At 49.1% G+C, this 21,285-nt stretch overlaps 1 protein-coding gene across 4 annotated transcripts in view; it reads left to right on the top strand.

Annotated features, from left to right (window-relative positions):
• ENTPD5 (ectonucleoside triphosphate diphosphohydrolase 5 (inactive)) overlaps window positions 1–20,754 on the top strand; it is a 408,239-nt gene extending 387,485 nt beyond the window's left edge. For all 4 annotated transcript variants that reach the window (XM_086937471.1, XM_086937473.1, XM_086937472.1 and 1 more), the window contains 2 exons: window positions 19,587–19,702; window positions 19,874–20,754. In XM_086937471.1, the coding sequence (XP_086793597.1) occupies window positions 19,587–19,702; window positions 19,874–19,960 (203 nt within the window). In that variant the 3' untranslated portion in view covers window positions 19,961–20,754. The remainder of the gene's footprint in view (window positions 1–19,586; window positions 19,703–19,873) is intronic.
• Window positions 20,755–21,285: the final 531 nt, after the last annotated feature.

The following is a 21,285-nucleotide window of genomic DNA, read 5'->3' as shown; positions in this document are numbered from 1 at the left end:
TGCTTGGTGTCAATCTAGATATTAAGCAAGGGAATACTGTACAAAGCAAGAGAATGGCTACAATCAGAAAGAAGCATACACAACTTCATGTTGATCCTGATAACTTTTTGTTTGCCTCATCAATTGAGGTTGTTGAAACTTTTTGTGTATTCTGAACTTTCCACAAGTTCATCTAGTCAAGCAAGGGAGTTTTTTTGTTGTTGTTTTTTTGTTAATTTTATTGCGTTTCAAAATAGTACAATTACAGTACTTATAAAGGAGAAAAATTAAACAATCATGAATTTGAAAAAACTGGAAAACAGTGAATTTGCCAAATAAGCCGAATCATCCAAAGTAAGAAAAATTACAGAAGACAGTGACATTTCCCAGACCTCATGAGAACAAAACAAAAGGAACCATGGTCATTTACAAGTAGATGTATCTCCCTCAGCCCGAATGCCACGACAATAGACACGGCATCCCCCACAATGCATACCAAATACCAGAAAATATTGCAGTAGTTGTTGTATGTGCCTGTGCAATCGTATTACCTTTACTTTAAGCCAACTTTATTGTCAGAATTATCTGCTGCATCTTCATCACTCATCTGGCCTCGGACCCAGTCTATAAATGGCCCCCAGATGTCTTTAGGCCTAGAGGCTGGCGGCATCAGTTCCCAAAATGTATCAACCTTGTTTGCCCATATGTAACCTCCCTGATCCACTTCTTGATAGTCGGTTTCCTCTTGCTACCCCATAGCAGAGCTATTTGCCTTTTGGCAAAAAGAAGCAGCAGTGCGTGTAGTTTACGTTTTTAACATGCGTATCTTTAACATATCATAGGGGAAGGGATCAGTGCAGCTTCCAAGATCTGATTTATAGCCTCGAATATCCCAGTCCAATAGTCAGCGATGTCCGGGCAGTCCCATGCCATGTGCAAAAAGGAGGCTGCAACTGGCCCGCATCGCCAGCAACAGTCATCCTCCCTTAACCCCATCTTGTGTAAACCACCAGGTGTTCTATAATAGTGATGTAAGAACTTGAAATGAATAAGTCTAAGCTTATAATTGGGCGATAACTCGGTCATCTAAGCACAACAGTACGCCCATTGGTCATCTGAAAGGGGGAGCGCTACATCGATGACCCATTTCTGGCTAGCATGAGAGGAAACCACTGGGGCGTCATGTTACATGGTCGTGTACAGTCTGGTGATGAGCTTGCTTGAGGATGGAGAACGTAGAAGATTTTCCAGAGCGTTTAATGGAGTAGGCTGAGAGGGGAAATCACTGTGCAATGTCTTACAAGCAGCCTAAAGTTTATGATACAAGAAAGTCTCACTAAAGGGCACTGTTGACCTTCTGTTGCAACCGGAGGGCCTCTAAACGACCCCTCTGGGTACAAGTCTGCAAATGTGTACAGAGACAACCGTTTTGCTACCTTGCCACCTAACGCGTCTTAAAGATTGGGCAGCATGGGATTTTGTGCAAAGGGACTAGAGGGGGCATACAGAACCTTCGCACCCGCCCTTCTTCGCAGTCCGTCCCAGGCCAACCTCAGGGTCTCTGTTGTGTCAATGTCAACCTTAGGCCTCCTAAAGGGCTGATAAATGGCCACATTGAGAGGAACAGGCGCCACTGCATCCGCCTCCACTGCCACTTGAGGCTGGAAAGGCGTCGGATGCACCCAGTAATGCAGAAATAGTGCCTGCGCACAAAGTGCATACAATCTCATATCTGGCGCGCCAAACCCACCCTGAGCAGTTGGAAGCGATAAAATGTCCCAAGACACCCTCGCTTGACCGTTCGCCCAAACCAAAGAGATAAATAAAGATTGTAGTGTCTTGAAGAACTGACCAGTGAGTATGAGTGGTAAGTTTACAAACAGATATAAAAATGTTGGCAAAACAATCATTTTTACCAATGAGATTTTACCAGCAAGTGATAAATGGAGTTTGGTCCACAAGGCGACTTTACCCTCCAGCCAGTTTATGGTCCTGCCATAGTTCAAATTCTACACATCTTGAGTATTCCTGCTAATCCAGACTCCCAAATATTTCACCTGTTCCTGTTCCCATTTTAATGGAAAGTCCGAGTCCACTGCTTTGGAGTTATCGGTTAAGGGGAAAGTCACGGACTTATCCCAATTTATGGACACTCCAGAGAGCCCGCCAAACCTAATAAACTCACGCAACACTATATCAAGGTTCCGTTCAGGGTTGATAATATACAACGTGATGTCGTCTGCATATAGTGAAATCAGCAGGCTGCGTGCGCTAAAGCCTATACCCTTATCAGTGTGGTGTTGTCTGATGCACGCAGCAAGGGGCTCCATAGCAATAGCGAACAGCAAGGGCGAAAGTGGACACCCCTGCCTCGTGCCCCGTGTTATCGGAAAGCGATCTGACACCATGCTGTTTACCCTCACCCTGGCAAGTGGTGCTGTATATAACAATTTAATCCATTGAAGTAGCAAAGGGCCGAACCCCATACGCTCCAGGATTTTTAATAAGTACGACCATTCCAGCGAATCAAAGGCCTTTGTTGCATCTAAGAATACCGCAGCAGCTTGCACATCAGGATGTAAGTAATGCAGGGCAGAGAAGACCGTTCTAAGGTTATGCGAGGTTGATCTCCCTGGGATAAACCCTGATTGATCGGGTAGGGCAATATTAGGTAGCAGAGGCTGCAGCCTGTTCGCTATCAGCTTCGCCAGAATCTTAACATCGACGTTGATGAGTGACCGAGGCCTATAAGAGTCTAGATTATTATCCGACTTGCCTGGCTTTAGCAAGGTGACAATAATTGCTTAGCGCATGGAGAGCGGGAGTATACCAGTGTCATGCGCTTCCCCGTAGACCGCTAGGAGTCTAGGAGCCAGTAGCTCCACGTACGCTTTGTAGAAAGCGGTCATCAGGCCGTCAGATCCTGGGGCTTTATCAAGGGGTAGGCTATTAATGACATCTGACACCTTCGACAGTGAAGGGTAGGTGCATGTATTCTCTGTGACGGTCATTGAACCAGACCAAGGCCAGGGAGTCCAAGAACTCCTGCAGTCCCTCTGGACAGGTATTTTGTGTAGAGGTGTAAAGGTGGGCATAAAAGGAAGAAAACTCCCCCCAGTATAGAGAGGGGCCCATTGACCGTGCGTCCCTCATTATCATCCAGTTCAGGGACATAAGCCATAGAACGAGGGGGTCGAAGCATGTTAGCCAGGGTGCGCCCGGGCCTATCCCCCTCCCCGTATCTAACGTGCCTCTGCATATTTCCCCAAGAATTTCACTTCCATCTGAGCCTCTTCCTCATATTCCAGCAATTTGACCTTAAGTTCAGCAAGGAGATCAAAATCGCCATCTATGGTAATTCTCCGTTCTAAGTGTTTGATTTGTACCTCTAAGTTGGATAGAGAATTCCTTATCGCCTTAAGAACTCTGGCTTGTCTGGATATACATTGTCCCCTTATAACCACCTTAAATGCTTCCCACAGCGAACCCTCAGAAGTCACAGAACCCGTATTGTTCAGGAAATAGTGTTCTATATCTGAACAAATCTCCTCCTTAAATGCCTCGTCTAAAAGCGCATGCAGTGGGAGTCTCCAGGAGAATGGACCTCTGATGGTGCCAGGGAGTGATAGTGTTAGCAAACCGGGTGAACGGTCAGAGACGGTCCTTGACAGATGTTGAACGTCAACCACCCAGCTAGCCATGTCTCTAGACAGTAGCCAAAAGTCCAAACGTCACCAGACTCAGTGATGTTCAGAGAAACATGTGCCCTCTTTGGTCAGCGGGTTACGAGGACGCCAGATGTCTACCATGTCTCCATCGTCAAGGAAAGCATTTAAAGCCCTAGTGGACCCAGGGTGATGCGACTGTGCTGTACCCTGTCTGTCAAGGTCGTTGTTAAGGATGGCATTAAAGTCACCCCCCATAGCACAGTGCTACAGCCAGTAGCCCTGACTTTAGCACAAAGATCATGAAAACATTCGGGGGAATCAATGTTATGACCATAGACCGCCACAATGGATACCAGATTGCCCCTAGGTGTCTCAACAATATGACATAACGACTGTCTGCATCAGTATGAAGCTCCTTTTCTCTCCAATCGAAGCCTCTCTTTATCAAAACCGCCACTCCTCTGGAGTAGTTAGAATAGACTGACTCAGACTGTGCCCCAGCGTCTGTGTTGGATTTTTCTAGAGGATAGAGATGTAAGGAGTGTCTCTTGCAATAAGCAGAGATCAATATTGTGTCTGGTGAGGTATGCATGTACCAGCCTAGCTTTTCTGACGTTGTTCAGGCCCCGGATGTTCCACGTTAGGCAATTCACACGTGTCACGTGTGACTGTGGAAATATAAATGTACCAATGTTACATCCTGACCATGGTATGCCTGTCTCTATCTCTTCAGCAATGGGCATTTCTTCACATGGCAATGCACATAGGGAACAGGAAACTACCCCCCCAGATCCTCCCCCTCCCACCTCAACCCCCCAAACAGGTTGAAGCATTACCCCCCCCCCCCCCCCCCCCCCCCCACCCAAAGAATAGCACCCAACATGTTAGAGGGAAATTTCCCATGGGGATGAAAGAGAGCCGGCCAACTTCCCTACCGTGGCAGGGTGGCCGAGAAACTGCAAGGGACAAAAAACCTGCAAGTCCATAAGGCAGAAATACAGAGCAATGAATGGAGGGTGTGTGAAGTGCACTCCTTGTTTTGTAGTTTTTTGAACTCCTTTAAATGGTGCTATGATTGTAGAGGGTTGTCACTCCTAGGTCCAACTGTAGTTAAGACTAGCCCAACGGTTAGTCCAATCATGCACTGTTCATATGGCCGGGATGCCTGCCACCCCCTCTCAACACAATCCCCAAGGATGGGAGAAGTCGGACACGAGATTGAACTTTTGGAAGGCGAGAGGGAGTCACCCTTTCGGCCGTATTTATTAAAATATGAAACAAAATTTAAAACATTAAATAAAAGTATCATAATTATGTACAATTTTACATTTATTACATTTCGATGCAGACATGATCTTTGGCTAACCTTAACAGATCTCTAATACAAAGGTTTCCTAGCCGAGTCGAACATCCTGCAAATGCAAACATTCTAAATTAAAATTGTACATCCTAGCATTAAGGGCCAACGGTGGGGGCCCCCTTTCCACTCGACGCCATCTTAAAGGTCGTCCGAGTTCCCGTGTAAGGTATCTGTAGGAAGGACAGCGTGGACTCCTCCCCTCCCCCCCCCCCCCCCATCCCCACACTCTCTATCCGCCGTTGCGGATATCCGGCCACCGGGAAATTAGTAGGAGGGGCATCTAGCCGCCTCCCCCCCTGGGAGGGGCCTATGGCAGTCTCCCCCTAGGCGACCCATCCTTAGTGGGTGCCGCCTCCCCGTGGGAGGGGCCAATGGCCGCCTCCCCTCGGGCGCTCCCATCCGTGGCCCCCTCTAGGGACCTTGAAATTACTGCTCACCGATCATGACCTTACCGCCACAGGCCGGATAGTTGACCGACTATCCGGCCCCCCCAACTCCTCCTAAAGGTCATGCTTCCTCAAACCCCTTAGCCATGCTACGAAGTCTCCTATGAGTAAATCATTCCCCTCCCTGGACAGGTGAACCCCATCCTTCAGATACATGAGATCACCCCGAATACACCCGTGAGGAATGCTATGCAACTGCGAAGAGCGAAACAATTTACCAATTTTATTGTTAACCCTTTTCACCGAATGGTTCAGTGCTGACACACCGAAAGGCCCCCCCCCGCCATACCTTCCTGGGAATCATGTGGGGCCAGGCAATCGTGCACCCCGGGATTCTTTTAGCCAACCAGCTAACAGCAGACAAAATTTGTTCAAACAACACTCGTCTACCCAGTGTCACCAAGTCATTGCCCCCCAGGTGTACTATGACTACAGATGGCGGTGACCTTTTCCGCCCTAGGAGACCCTCAAAAATGATTCGAATTGGTCAAAACAGAGCCCGCCTTTCCCATGGAAGGCCACTCTGTACCCGTATTCCCCAGCTGCATGAGTCGCGTCACCTGCTTCGAATACGTCCCCGGCGCGCCTCACATATGAGTGGCCCACGACCCATACCACTCTCTCTCCAGACGGTGATCCTTGACCGCTGGTCTCCTGGTGCTGGGTCGACTGCAAATCCCGCCCCGCGTGACAGGCTCACGAAACTGTAATTCAAACAAAAGACAAGAAGCGTGAGTGCATGTCAATTGATCATTACAACATGTGCAATCGCACATACCTTTTGAAACAATTCGAGGACCATCGTCCCAACTGTTTCACTTCCTCCGCACTCTGACCCCTGGCTGTAGCCTCAGTAGCAGCCCCTATCCTATAGGAGTGGGTCCCAAAATCACACGGGTCCATGCCCGCAGCAGCGATTGTCAGTGCTAGCACCCTCTGGAACTGAAACCTCGTCAGTGGGGTGCCATCCTTGTGCCTCAGCAAACTCCCCCCCCCCCCATGTAGCCGCCCTTAGTGCCAAGTATTCCTCTATACACTTCATTGGGCACGTGGGGGACCCTCACGCGCGCTGCACGACAACACTATTCCTAAAAGCCCCCTGGTCGGTCTTGGACCTGGCTATCGAGACCACCATCGAATCACCCCTAATTTGGACGTGATCCCTGCATAAGCCTCCCTCAACGTCTTTCTTATTCCTTGCGACCAGTTCGCTCACCCGCATAGCCCCATGGAATGCTAATGCGAAAGCTGCCCGGAACAGAACTGCTTCGAAATGGGAGGAGCACGTCTCGTCTAGTTTTGTTACAAGTAAAGCCAACCTGTGTAAGCCAATCGGGCGTCTCACATCTTGCTTGCGACCCTCGAGGCGCTGCCAGCCGCGAAGGGCCTTCTTAACCAAAAAGGAATCCGTTGGGTCTCTTATGCCATGCACCTGCGCCATGAATGAAATGGCCGCCCTATGCCTACTGGCCGTTGCCGCTGATCGGCCTTCTCTGTGCAGCGCTACCAGAAACCCCAGGAAGGATTCCTCCTGACCCCAGCTCTGACTCCCTGTTGGACCCAAAAATGTGCAATAGGAACGAAACGCTCCTTCGTATGCCTTCCTTGTCCTGGGGGCTAAGCTTGCTGCCACGAGGTCTTGTAGTCCGGGGCACCGATTAGCCATAGTGCTTCGGGGAATGGTGCCGCCACTAGGTCCGCTGTAGGCAGATAACCCCTGAACGCCTGCATATGTGAACGAGAGAGTGCATCAGCTGCATGATTCAGTACGCCTGGCACATGTTTCGCCCTGAACTGTACATTCAGTCTCATGCAAAGCAGCACAACTTCCTTCAACAATCTCAAGATCCATTTGCAGCGTGCTGCCTGTTGGTTAATGCATTCGACCACAGTCATATTATCAGACCAAAACACCACTGAGCGGTCCCTGAAGTCGTCAGGCCATGCCATCAGAGCAACCCAAATGGGGAATAACTCCAAGAACCCAATGTTACCTGTGAGACCGCTGGAGTGCCACCAGGCTGGCCATGTTTGCGCCGACCATCGTTTACCTAAGATGGCGCCAAATCCCACGCTCCCCGCCGAGTCAGTCCACAGACCTAGTTCATCTGAAGACACTGGCGGCTTGTTCCACACGACTCGACCGTTGAAGTCCGCCAGAAATGCCAACCAAATGCGCATATCCTGGCGAACCTCTGCCGACAGTCTTGTACGGTGGTGCCCCTCTTTGAGACCGACCATAGCTTGTGCAATAGAGCGTGAGAAGGGGCGGGCCATAGGTATTACCCTCAAAGCAAAGTTAAGCTGACCCACTGTTTGCTGTAACTGGTGCAGGGTCACTTTCTCTTTACCCAGGCATTGCATCAAGGAAGCCCTAAACTTGGCCACCTTTTCCATCGGTAAACGGAAACATCCCTCCACAGAATCGAGCTCAATTCCCAGAAACTCTAGTGAAGTAGATGGTCCAACCGTCTTACCTGGTGCCAGTGGGACTCCAAACTCCCTCATGAGGATGCAGAAGTCGTGCAGCGCCTGCGCACATTTCGTATCGCCGGCTGCTCCCAAGAACAGGAAGTCATCAAGATAGTGCATAACATGCCTATGCCCTGTGGCCTCGGTGAATGCCCACTCTAAAAAACAGCGGAACATTTCGAAATAGGCACAAGAAATAGAGCAACCCATAGGCATGCATTTATCCGTGTAATAACTTCCTTGAAATGCAAAACCTAGCAAGCGCTGATCCTGTGGGTGTACCGGGAGCAACCGGAACGCCAATTCGATATCTGATTTCGCCATCAGCGCCCCAGGGCCCAGGCGATTTAGCATGGCCACGGCCTCATCGAACGATGCGTACCGTACTGCACAGACTTCTGGGTCAATGGCCTCGTTCACCGAGGAACCCCTTGGAGCAGACAGGTTATGAATAAGTCTAAACTCCCCCGGGTCTTTCTTCGGGACAACCCCTAACGGGGAACAGATGAATTCTGCCACCGGCGGGCGATGGAAAGGCCCTGCCACTCGCCCTAAGCTGACTTCTTTTGCTATTTTCTGCTCTGCCACGCTTGGGTTGTGCTGCACCGATAACTGGTTTTTACAGAAGGAGTCCCCCCGAAAATCCCCCGCCGAGATGTGGAAGCCATGTAAGAATCCGTTCCTCAACACCCCAGCGGATACATGATCAGGGTATCTGTTTAACCAAGGAGTCATAGCCATGAGATCAACGGGTGTAGGCAATCGGTCACAACGTTCTACCTCATTCCTGCTTAGAGCCTCCTTTTCCTCCCGTCCCGCTATTTTTCGATTTACATGAACTCTCCGGGTGTGAGGAGTTCCCACAGCCCGCACATACATGCTTGAACCTACATGTTCCCTGCGGTCTGTTACAGTTGCCCCGATTGAAGCCCCAACAGACCCCCCGTTTGCCGCCATTCCCGCCGTTCTTAGGCTGGTAATCCCCACAGGCGCCCGCTCGAAAGGGCGCCGCGGGCTTTTGGCGGACGACCCCCGACCCGCTCCCGCCTGGCGAGGACGTACCTGCCGCCCCTGGCAGGAGCTGTTTGTGCCATGACACCGAGTCCAGGCAATCCCAAGTCAAAGTAGCATCATATTCTTTGGCTTTCCGGAATTTCATGTCATAACCTTTCCATTCCTCCCCCTCATACATAGAATAAAAATCCATAATACGATTTTGATAGCAAGTCAACTCAGTCATCACCTCGGGTTTACGTTCCCCCATAACTGCAGTAAATATAGAAAAGGCCTTAACCCAATTCGTTACCGTCTCATCCACCCTGAATTCCGCAATCTTGGCACGCCAGACGCTCGGGTGCCACAAATCCTTCTGGGTTTTAGCATATTCCATCTCGCGATGGTCAGTTAATAAGGAAAACATGTTCACATATTTGTCCCCCCATATTAACTCTTTCGTGGCCAAAGGGATGTGCTGTGCCACCTTCTCCCGCCTCGAGGGTAATGAACCCTCCCCCGCCATTGGCAATGCGAGCTTACCCGGTTCGGCCGTTGTTCTCGCCGTTTTCTCGTGACCAACTGCAGGTCCTACCGGTGCTACCTGGGGGGAAACAAGAGGAACATTCGCCCTTGCGACATCTCTCGACTGCCGCAATTGCTTGATTAGTAGTTTGGCCTCCTCGGCCGGATCTCCAGGGGCCACTGACCCCCCTGCTTTTTTCTTGAGCCATGCTTCCAACTGGATGGCCAATTCGGGAGGCATATCCTCATCGTTATCAGGAGTAATTACAACCGGGATCGGCTGCCCCATAACAGGATTTGGTACCGGGTTGTCTACCGGCATGAGGGGGCCGACTGGGGGTACCTCTGGGACCGGGACCTCCCCCGAAACTGCCCTCTTCTTGACCCGTTTCCCTCTACCCTCAGGGACGACTCCCGGCAAGGCCGGGCCTATTACCTTCTTAGGGTGACCCGGGTTGCTCAGTGCAGCCAGCTGTTTTTTGACCTCCGTCAAACCTCTACCGATCGATTGGACTTGTCCAAGTTTTCGGTCCATGCAAGCCATCCGGTTCGACAATAGGCGTAACACCTTGTCCGTCTCGGAACTCTTTCCCGCTTTCTTGCCAGCCATGATGTCGAGTATTCCGCTCCTAGCTGATCGACGAGGTTCCGGACTCTTCGAACTCCAAGTAACTGAAAGAGAAACAACAAGATTACAAGTTCTCAAAATTGCTGCTTGTTCCGTCGAGGGCTCACGAGCAACGAGTGGGTGCAGCCTTCAGAGCACAGGAACAAGAGGACGCTTCTTCGGATTCCCGCTCTATTTATTCTTCTGCGGGAGGGCGTGTACCCTCCTCCGGTACGCCTACTGGGCGTGGTCTTCGATGTGGGTGTCTAGGACAACCCCTCTTGGGCGGGAAAAGGCGCGCCCCGGCTACGCCGCTTCGGGCATACCAGCCGAGACACGCCCCCCGCCCAAAATGGTTTCCCGGGAGGATCGAGGCACCCAACCATACGTTCGGGGGGACCGAATGGTCGCCCCTTTCCATTCGGTGTTTTCCCACACCTAATCTACGTATCACTCTAAATTAATGCATAATACCGTAATTCTTCATGCTTTTAATTGTCTTATTTCGATTTGGTCCTTAGCCGTATAGAAGTGCCGGGAACTCCCTGCGCTTCTATACGGCTAAGGACCAAATCGAAATAAGATACGCGAAGGCATTCAAAACGTTCAAGTACTTCATCGACAATCTTCGAATACAGCATTAAGTTAAACTGGCCTACAGCTCTCTCGGGCAAGTCCCCACAGAATTTCTTACAACTGAGAGTTGCCCCTGAGGAAGGTACCGTTGAGGTACCGAAATGCATCGGGCATGTCAAATGTTAATGCTGACTAAAATACAAACATGGAATGAGAAAAAATTGTTATAACTCATAAATGTATATATGATTTCGAATTTCAAAGTGCTTGTGATGAATTTATGATTTGAGTCATTGAATATGAATTTTGTTGAAAACAAGGACAATTAAAAGCATGAAGAATTACGGTATTATGCATTAATTTAGAGTGATAAGTAGATTAGGTGTGGGAAAACACCGAGTGAACAGTGCATGATTGGACTAACCGTTGGGCTAGTCTTAACTACAGAAATACAGTAGGATTTAGCATGAAGAGGCATTTAAGCAATAACGAATTTCGTCAGCCGTTTAGAAGCAACAGAGCAAGCCACTGGCCTTGGATATTCCACAACATTTGAAAAGATAATGAGTTCTAGGGAGGAATCAAGAGATGTTAAAGTGCAGTAACGGTAGCGAGTTAGCACATTCGAGCACCAAACGGGGACCAATGTGAAAAAGATAGCATCATGAAATTCAGAGACAAAATATCCCCCAGATAACATAACCATTACCAACGCCCATAGGGCCATACTGTGATGGGGTTACCAGAAAGTAGGTGCTACCATACATTTTGTGAAGAATTCAAACAAGTTGCCATGCATTAAAGATAAACCCAGCGTGATTTGGAACTATCAGTCATTGTCACTTAGCTTCAGAGAGGCGGCCACGCCAGGTTTGGATGGGCTGGATTTTCCACGCACTCCTCCCACATCCTTGGGAAATTTCAGGGCAGATTTGGCGTCCGTGAAAAAATGAGCCGAACCATCATGCGACACCTTAAGTTTGATGGGGTAAAGTAAAGAATAGGGGATCTGCGGCTGGAGTAGGATCCTCTTTGCCAGTAGAAATTTGCGTTGAGCCGCTTGGACCGCAGGGGTGAAGTCTGGGTAGAATGCGATCTGGTTACCCTGGTGCGCTATTGTCCCCATAACACGTTCCTGACGCAGAATCGCATCCCGGTCCTGATAGTTCAGTAGCTTGGCCAAAATAGGCCGTGGAGAGGCTCTGATCGGCGGCTTCGCCCCTAGGGTGCGGTGGGCCCTTTCCACCGCGAACACCGGCGATAGATGCACAGCAAAGAGATCGTGCAGTAAGTCAGTAACAAAGGACTCCATTTTCGTAATCGCTGTCATCTCTGGAACCCCCGTAATGCGCAGGTTGTTCCAGCGCGATTTGGCCTCCAAGTCCTCGTTCTTGGCCCAGATCACTGACCGGAGATGATCCATTTGCGATAATTGGTCTTTGGTCTCAACTTGGAAGTCATGAAAATCTTACTGCTTATTTTCTATGATATCTAGCCTGTGTTCGTGGACTCCAACCTGGGTTTTCACTGACTCCACCTGAGATGTTAGGTTATCCAGCTTGGCATCAATAGTTCGCAGACTCGAGCGCATTTCTACCACGAGGGAACGAATGTCCTCGCCTTGGTCGCCCTGTGGGCCTCCAGTTGCACCACCTGCCGATTGTTCAGAGTCAGAATCCACATGTCTGGTGGAACGGCGTTGCTCAAAGTTTAATTTAGGTTGTTTGGCGTCTGTATTACCCATGACCAAAATATTGCAGCGTCACCTGCAGACACCTGAAGGACACAGCAGGATCGTACCTAAGCTGACCAACAAGCTCGGGCCTCTATCCCTGCGCAGGTGTCAGGGCCGCACCTATGCGTTGATAAGTCACAGGCCAATGCGGCGACTATTGACTCGATAGGCTCCACAGGAGAAAAAGCAGCAGCAGTTATTATTATTATTATTATATTTGGGTTTGTAAAGCGCACAGATACCCAGGGGTTTCCCGGCGCTGATAGAGGAACAAGAAGCAGGGAGACACAAGATGGAAGAAGATCAAACAGAGAAAAGCCAGGTTTTCAGGCCTTTCCTGAATTTCAGGTAGCAAGTTTCAAAACGCAAAGAGATGAGGAGTGTGTTCCAGAGTGATGGCGCCAAATAAGAGAAGGAGCGACCACCAACTCTGGTGCGTTTGAAACGGGGCACGGAGAAGGTGCCAAGAGAGGAGGATCTAAGGGTGCGCGCTGGACAATACGGTTGAACCAGATTGGAGAGATAGGAGGGGGAGTTGCCTGTTTTAATCCGATGCATATAACAAAGGGCTTTGAATTTTGCTCTTGATTCAATGCGCAGCCAATGAAGGCTGCGCAGGGAAACGCTAACAGAGGCAGTTCTAGGCAGATTACAGAGCAGACTAGCTGCCATATTTTGCACCACCTGTAATTTACGTGTTACCTCCTTGCTAGCCCCAAGGAGGAGCACGTTGCCGTAGTCCAACCTGGAGGTTATTAAAGCCTGGACCACAGTTTTTTGGGTGTCTGGCGGAAGCATCCATGCAATTTTTCTCAGCCACCGCAAGATATTAGTGCAGGTGGCTGAGACTTTCACAACATGCTGTTTCATGGACAGTTGGTTATCAAATGTAACTCCCAGGTTGCGAGCCTTGATGGATGGAACTGGCAGGGGACCCATTTGCTGAGGCCAGTGCTTAGGGCCCCAGAGAAAAGTGTCAGGACCGAATAGAAGAAGTTCGGTTTTATCGCCGTTTAGTTTTAATTTATTGGTCTGCATCCAATTGGCGATATTAGTGAGTCCAGATTGGAGAGATGAGTTGGGGTCATGTTTATTAGAGGAGAGAGAAAAAATGATTTGGGTGTCGTCCGCATATGAAAATATAGAAAGACCAGATTGTTCTGCCAGAGAGGCGAGAGGACTAACAGATATTAAAGAAAAGGGGACTTAAGATAGAACCTTGGGGTACACCGTGTGGGGACGGGAGGGCAGTGGAGGCAGAAGTGGAAGAAAAAACCTGAAAAGTACGTGCGGACAGAAAGCTAGCGATCCAGGCTAGAGCAGTGCCATGGATACCAGCGGCCTTTAGGGTGGAGAGGAGGATGTCATGGGAGACGGTATCGAACGCAGCGCTTAAGTCCAGCAGGATAAGCGCCACCGTCTCCCCTCTGTCCACCTGCTGTCTGATAGCCTCTGTGACACCTAAAAGGGTAGATTCTGTAGAGAATCCAGCCCGGAAACCAGATTGGGATGGGTGTAGGAATTTCGTGTCCTCAATGTGTGAGGAGAGGCAGAGGTTGATGTGTTTTTCTAATACCTTGGACAGGCAAGGGAGAAGAGATATGGGTCGGAAATTAGAGGGGTTGTTGGGATCGGCGTTAGTTTTTTTTAGAAGAGGAACCACCATGGCGTGTTTCCAAGCTGCAGGAACGATGGCTTCCGACAGAGATGCATTCAGGAGGGCTAGGATAGGTGAAAGAACAGAAGTGTCCAGGGTGCTTAGAATTTGAGGGGGCATGGCATCAAGTGGGGAGCCAGATTTGATTTTAGCCATGAGTTTAAAAAAGAGTTCTAAAGAGATCGGATCCCATTTGTCAATGGAAGGGTAAGGGACAAGGGTGGTAGTAGTATCCAGAGGAAAAGTAGTGTCAGGATCTGTACTGTGAGGGTTGTCCAGTGCTCGAGGGGAGGCATCAAAACCGGCATAAATGCGGTCTATTTTCTCCGAGAAAAATTCAGCAAGTGTATTACATTGGGCAGTGTCCAAACAAGGGGCTTTTGGCGAGTTTGATTGTCCGGAAAGTTCTTGGACTGCTTTAAAAAGAGCTTTTGGGCGGTTTTGAGCTGATAGAATAGAGGTATTTACATAGTTTGCCCTGGCAGATTTGCACAGGGAGTGGTAGTGTCGAAGTTCCATTTTATAGATTTCTTTATCATTAGAGGAGTACTCAGATCTCCATATGCGTTCAAGTTTCTTGCACTTGGATTTAGCGCATTTGAGTTGGTCATTAAACCAGGGGGCAGGGGGGGTGGGTAAAATTTTGTTTTCCATTTCGGACCGGGAGACAGATATCAATGGCTGAGGAAAGCCATGTGTTAATTAAACTTTCATCTTTGGTGGTGATATTGTTGGGTAAAGAAGGTAGGGTTGAGACAAGGTGGCAATTCAGTTGTGGCAGATTGAGTTTTTTCCAATTCCTATTAGGTCTGAGGGTCTGGATGTGAACTGGTGGACCAACAGTAGCACTGATCGGGATGTTAAATTCGACAATGAAGTGGTCAGACCAAATAATAGGTTTGGGAGGGGGGCAGGTAATGACATCGAGGTTCGAAAAGATGGGGGTCAAGTAAATTACCTGCCTTGTGTGTCGGACCAGAGTTGTGAAGGTATAGATTAAGAGCGGCTAAGTCTTGAAGAAGGTGTGTACAGATAGGGCAGAGTGTGTTGTTAAAATGAATATTGAGATCGCCAAGGAGAAGAAAGTTAGAGGTTTGCATCAATAGAGGCGCTATGTTTTCCGATAAAGAAGCGGCCCATGTGCCAGCAGCGCCCGGAGGATGATAGAGTAAAACGCCCGACAGGGTGTAGTTAGGATTCAATAATAGTTTAAAGTAACCAGCTTCGCAGTTAGGTATGGCTAAATCCTCCCACTTACATGAGTAAGTCCGTTTGTATATGATGGCAATGCCACCACCCTCCTTACCTAATCTGTTACGGCTCACATAGGTGTAGTTGTTAGGGAGGGCAGTGGCAATATCAGGTCCCGTGCAGTCGGTCAGCCAGGTTTCTGTCAAGAACAGGGCCGCCGGACTGTCGGAAACCAAAAGATCAAAAACGTCCCTCTTATGCTTAGGCAGGGACCTGCAATTCAGACTCAGAAAAGAAAATACGGTGGGACAATGTGCAGGGGAGGGGAGTACTTGACACGGGGGGGGGGGCTTCCAAAACAAAGAATTGGGGATGTGAATCATGGATGGTGCAGAGATTAATGTCAGGGAACAAACCTGGCAAGATGTAGGGGCGTCCATAGCCCGTAGACAGTGGCAGAAGTTGTTTATAGGGGGACGTAGGCATCGCAAGGCATGGCTAGAATAGTGAAGCCTGGGATTAATGAGGCGCGGAGCAGGGGGGTGGTCCCTGGGCCCGTCTGGTCGCGGACGGGCGCAGACTGGCTTAACTTAGGCGCGAATTCGGCGCTCCCGCTGCGCCCGTCCGCTGCGCCTCCGCCACTCCCCCATGCTAAATAGTTCACTATAGAGGGTGGCTAGTCCAATCACCTTCCCCGTAGCGCTGAGGGCGGAAGTGCCGCTTCCAGGGACTCGCCGCTCTAGCGGCACAAGCCGAGGCGGATCGAGTCCGGGCGGGATAACAACACAGACAATCTCTTAGTTAGATTTTAGTCACACATAAAATACAATTTTAAAAGTGTCAGCTTTAAAATATCCGCATTTCTTAGGAGCGGAGTAGCGTGGCAGCCTGCGCTGCTTCTCAGTCTCTAACTGTGCCCGGTCACGATCACGTGACTTAAGTAACCTATGGGGAGCCACGGGGCGAGGGCGGCTAGTCCAATCACCTTCCCCGTAGCGCTGAGGGCGGAAGTGCCGCTTCCAGGGACTCGCCGCTCTAGCGGCACAAGCCGAGGCGGATCGAGTCCGGGCGGGATAACAACACAGACAATCTCTTAGTCAGATTTTAGTCACACATAAAATACAATTTTAAAAGTGTCAGCTTTAAAATATCCGCATTTCTTAGGAGCGGAGTAGCGTGGCAGCCTGCGCTGCTTCTCAGTCTCTAACTGTGCCCGGTCACGATCACGTGACTTAAGTAACCTATGGGGAGCCACGGGGCGAGGGCGGCTAGTCCAATCACCTTCCCCGTAGCGCTGAGGGCGGAAGTGCCGCTTCCAGGGACTCGCCGCTCTAGCGGCACAAGCCGAGGCGGATCGAGTCCGGGCGGGATAACAACACAGGGTAAATGCGGGCCAATCCCCAAGCCTCTAAAATGCAGACTATCTCTGCTGCAGTAGCAACACCATGTATGAAAGGGCAAACCACCACACACCCGCCTGAAGAAGAACACCAAGGCCCAACCAGGCCCTCGAGGTACGGTGCGCAGCCCAGAGTAAAGTACTTGGTGGCCAGTGTAGTCAGAACGCAGGTCGCCAGCAGCGCAAACCAATCCAGCAGAGCGGCCAGCAATACTCACTGCGAGCAGGTTGATGCCCCTTCGATCAGGAGCAGAGCTAGCCACAGCTCCCTCTTCGGCACCGACCGGCGCAGACCAGGCCTCAGCAAAATGGCGCCCAGCTGAGCCAAATGGCACCCCGCACTTCCTAGGGCGCCAAGGGATCGCACAGGGCTAACTCCGGGCGTCGATGACAAAGCCGTCCGAAATCCACTGCTGTCCCGACTACTCCGCAGGTCCCGTCACCGCTCCTCCCTCGGAGACGCTGAATAGACTCCTCACCTCCAATTCTGGGCCAAAATGCCACAGCTGCCCAATCGGCCGTGTCCGGGGAGCCGCAACACGTCAGCCTCGCAAATCAGCCAGCATAGTGAAGCGGCGCCGAGCCCTCACGAATAGTCCGCTGTGAAGGCAGATCGCCGGTTCTCCGGTTGTCACCGCCTGCTCTCTCCGCCCAAGTACGTCTCGCCTGCAGATCCCCGGGCTCAATTGAAGGGACTCGCCGCCCAAATGATCCACAGCCGAGCGCCGACCGCAGGTCACAGACTTCCAGGTCAGACAGCTCTGCAGACATGCCGTGGAGATGGCCCAAATCCTCCCCAGAGATTGCCTCTATTTTAATGCACATGTCGTCGATGAAAATTGCAGCCTTTCGCCCCACAGGATGACCGGATTACTGTAGGATGATGTCCCTGCCGGCGGAGCTCGCTCAGAGCGGCCATTCTGCAGCCTAGCAAGCCACGCCCCAGTCAAGCAAGAGAGTTTGATTATTTAGCCTCCTTCTGATTTCTGAACACAAGCTCTTGGTTTAGTCAGAAAACAATTCGAGAACCACTAGATGAAGTTTTGTGGTGAGAATGGGGTCTGTTCTGTTTTGGCTAAAGTATATAATGTTAATTAAAGAGTATGTGGATCTTAGTGGTTCCCTATCTGAAAGAGACTGTAGTTCTAGATTCCTTACCTTAGAATTACCCCAGGTGTCAGACTGGATCTGGAGAAATTTGTTCGTAGCAGTACCCCGGCGAGTCAGTAGGTGGCGTTGGTCGACTCCACATCCATCGTCGGCATTGTGGTCGCCGGGATGACACCGCCCATGTGAGCGGACTTCATTTTTTTCTCTTTCTGCACCAGCCAGATCCAGAGAGAGCGTGCTCCTTAGTCATTTTTTGACTAAACTATTTCGACTTTGGTCAAACTATTTTTTGAGTTTTTGACTTCTGGTGCACGAGGGATGTCCCATCGTCGGACCGGTTTCAAGCCCTGTGACTCCTGTCAGAAGTTGATGTTGGTCACCGATCCGCACGTTGTGTGTTTTTTGGTGCCTGGAGTACGACCACGATCCAAAGTCGTTCTCTGACTGCTGGGCCATGAACCCGAAGTCTTTACGGGAGCGGTCCCGAAAGCTTTTGGAGGCCCGCATTCCGATCCGCGTCGTTCAAAGTCCCGGTCGAGAGGAAGGTTGAAGGACCGGTCGCGGAGTCATCACCATTCATCCTTTAAGTCTTCGCACTCCTCCGTTAAGTCAAAACTCACGAAGAAGGCAAAGGAGCATCGTCACTCTGCTCCTTCTCCTCGGCTGTCTGCCTATGCGTTGCGGGACCTGGAGTGTTGTCGCTTTCCGGCTCCGTTTTCGGAGCCTACTGGGAAGGCTTCACACTTCCCTCCCTTTCCCGGAGCAGGCGCATCCCCTTCCCAACTTCGTACGTTTTCCAAAGCGCTCCATAGCATTTTTGGGCAGCCCGACTCCGCAGGCGCTCCTTGAGGCCCCACGGACTCGGTCGATGCCGGCGGCATTGTCGCCGGACAGCCTCCATGGATTCATGCCTGGATCCGGATAGGCACCGGTCAACCTCACGGTACCTTCCCCGGTGCTGATTCCAGTGGGGTTGCCCCCGACCCCAACCGGTGTCGACCCTAGCCTCACCCGCAAATTGCACCTGTGCCAGTTCAGCGCCAAAGGGTACTTTTGTACCGCTGTTCCGGGTCAGACTGATTTGCCTAGGGCCATGTCTGAACTTGGGTGGCGGAGTGAGCTAAAGTATGATGACACAGATCAGTTGACTGGGAGTGAGTGCTTGCAATATTCAAAACTCTGCCCATCATCCCCTTTGGTTTTACAGTGAGGTTATAAAGAATCACTTTGATAGATTGATCCATGTGCAGTAGCCTATTAGAGTGAGCCTACTCCACTGTATGATTATATTTAGTCTTGCAGGTGCATACCTAAGCCTTTGACCCAGTAGATCCTGTCACTGCGACATTTTTAATAGGAAGGAAAAATTTTAATCGTTGTTGTATACACTTTGATTATTAGCAAACTACAGTCTCATCTTGCATTGAATCATATATTTTATTCTATGTCTCAAGGTAGATCAACAGACTGGTCTTCCTTTAGTCCTTTAAGTGCCAACACAATTTTGTCTTTATGAAGTTATAATTATTGCAGGATTAATGCACGTTCTGCTGAAGAGCCTTAATAACGTTAAAGCTTCGATGGTTTATGTAGCAAAAGCAAGTTTGTTTTAAGATATTTTTACAGCATTGCCTCATGAATTTCCACTCATTTGTGAAAGAGGGAGACTAGGATTGTGAACACTGGTTTCCTAATCTTTGTAATTTTTCAGCTTTCTAATTTGCTTGATCAGCAGTTACTGATTGTGCTAGTCACTACGTTTCCCCTGATGTATTTTAGGGATATTGGTTGCTTCATGATTACCTTAAGTTATTATCTAAAGGAAGTAACTGCAAGTGATATCTAAGTTATGTCTTTCTTGCTTCTAGTTTGTAATCACATGGACAGGTATACCTCGCATAGTCCTTTCCTGTGTATGGACCTCTGTTACATTACCGCCTTGCTGAAGGAAGGTTTTGGATTCAAGGATAGCACTGTCCTACAGGTGAGTACCACCCTGACATTTTTGGTCTCGCAAATTATGTTGCGAAAAAAGTTCATGGGGTGGTAATTTGATTAGATATTGTATGGAAGTTTCCTTTACCACTAAAGAGTAATAAATAAGGCTTGCGATGGTCCATTTTGTGAAATGCTCTTCATTATTTTCTGTTTGTAGTTGACCAAGAAAGTGAACAATGTGGAGACAAGCTGGACACTGGGAGCCACATTCCACTTAATGCAGTCTCTGGGCGTCTCCCACTGAAACAACTCAAGGGCTCATAAGCCACTCTTCCCAGAAATCCCTGGTGGAAGGCTCTGTGTACCAGCATGGACCCCTGCAGAGAAAGAGAGCCTTTCCAGGGCTTGCTTGCTGCTCAACAAGAAAACTGAAACTACTGGGTAGAAAGTACAGTTGGATCACTGTACAAAAAAATCGCATCTGTGATGTTACCACAGAATGAAAGTGCCTAAAACATTTTAACATTACTACACCCTACTGTGGTTATACATATGTAAATGCTGGATTTCATACTGATCTTTTGGAAGGGTGCTAAGAGAATTTGAGTTAACGAACAGCTGTATGAGGAGGCGTGGAGAACTCAAGGTTGATGAATGAGTGACAAATTAACACAGACCACAATGTTGTTAGAATTGCTTTTAGGTGCCTGGAGAACAAAGAACCTCTGGGCTCATGCTGTTGTGTGATTACCTAGTTGGTATGAAGGACCTCAGGCCAAACTCCAGGTTTTACAATGCAATCCCTCAGTGGGTACAAACAATCTCAGGGTGAACACCTTGCTTTTGTGTTACTCATTTGAGTAGTAATGGTCTTTGGGTTAACATTCTGATGTGTCACCACTAGGTTCTAAACAACAAACTCAGGGTTTAGCTACTTACTTGTAATATCCCTTGCCAACTCTGGCACCATCTTACCATAAAGCAGTTGATATTTGCAGGGTAAAACACTATCGAAACGGCCTACCTTACCTTGCTAGGTGATTGCTATAAACCTACTTTAGAGCTAAAACCAACCCTTACCTTAACTGCCTTAGCCATTTTTATGTATGTCAATTCAAATGTCCTTAATCTACAAGCAATATTCAACTATACGCACAACGAATGCAACATGTTGTTTGCAAGCCAGATATAATTATTTATTGATTTAGAGCATCTAGGAGGTGGCATGTGTGTGCAAAATGAAACACCCAAACAGCAATCCAGTGAGTAAAGCAATTTGCCTTTAAGCAGATACCTTCTTCTGACATCTCTGGGCTCTTTGGGTACACAAAGATTGTTAGCATGTAGACACCATTGTTGTGTAGAGTTGTTGGGTTCTGTATGTATCTTTATCTCTAGATTTTTTGGGTTCTGGTCATATAGTGATCACTGAACTCTTTCTGTTTTCCCTTATTGCATATATAGGCTCCATGGGTGTTTTGTTTTTCTTTCGCTCTGTCGATGTCCATACTTGGAGGTCTGGCAATGTTTTGTTTACTCTGTAATTTGGGTATCTTTGGTGAGTTTCTTTACATCTAGCATTGGGTTCTTTATATATTCTTATCTCAGGAATGTGTTCTCTGTACTAAT

Source organism: Lissotriton vulgaris, chromosome 9 (assembly GCF_964263255.1).
Source record: "Lissotriton vulgaris chromosome 9, aLisVul1.2, whole genome shotgun sequence".
NCBI lineage: Eukaryota > Metazoa > Chordata > Amphibia > Caudata > Salamandridae > Lissotriton > Lissotriton vulgaris.
The sequence above is the reverse complement of the archived record's forward strand: the minus strand, read 5'-3'. Positions and strand labels throughout refer to the sequence as shown.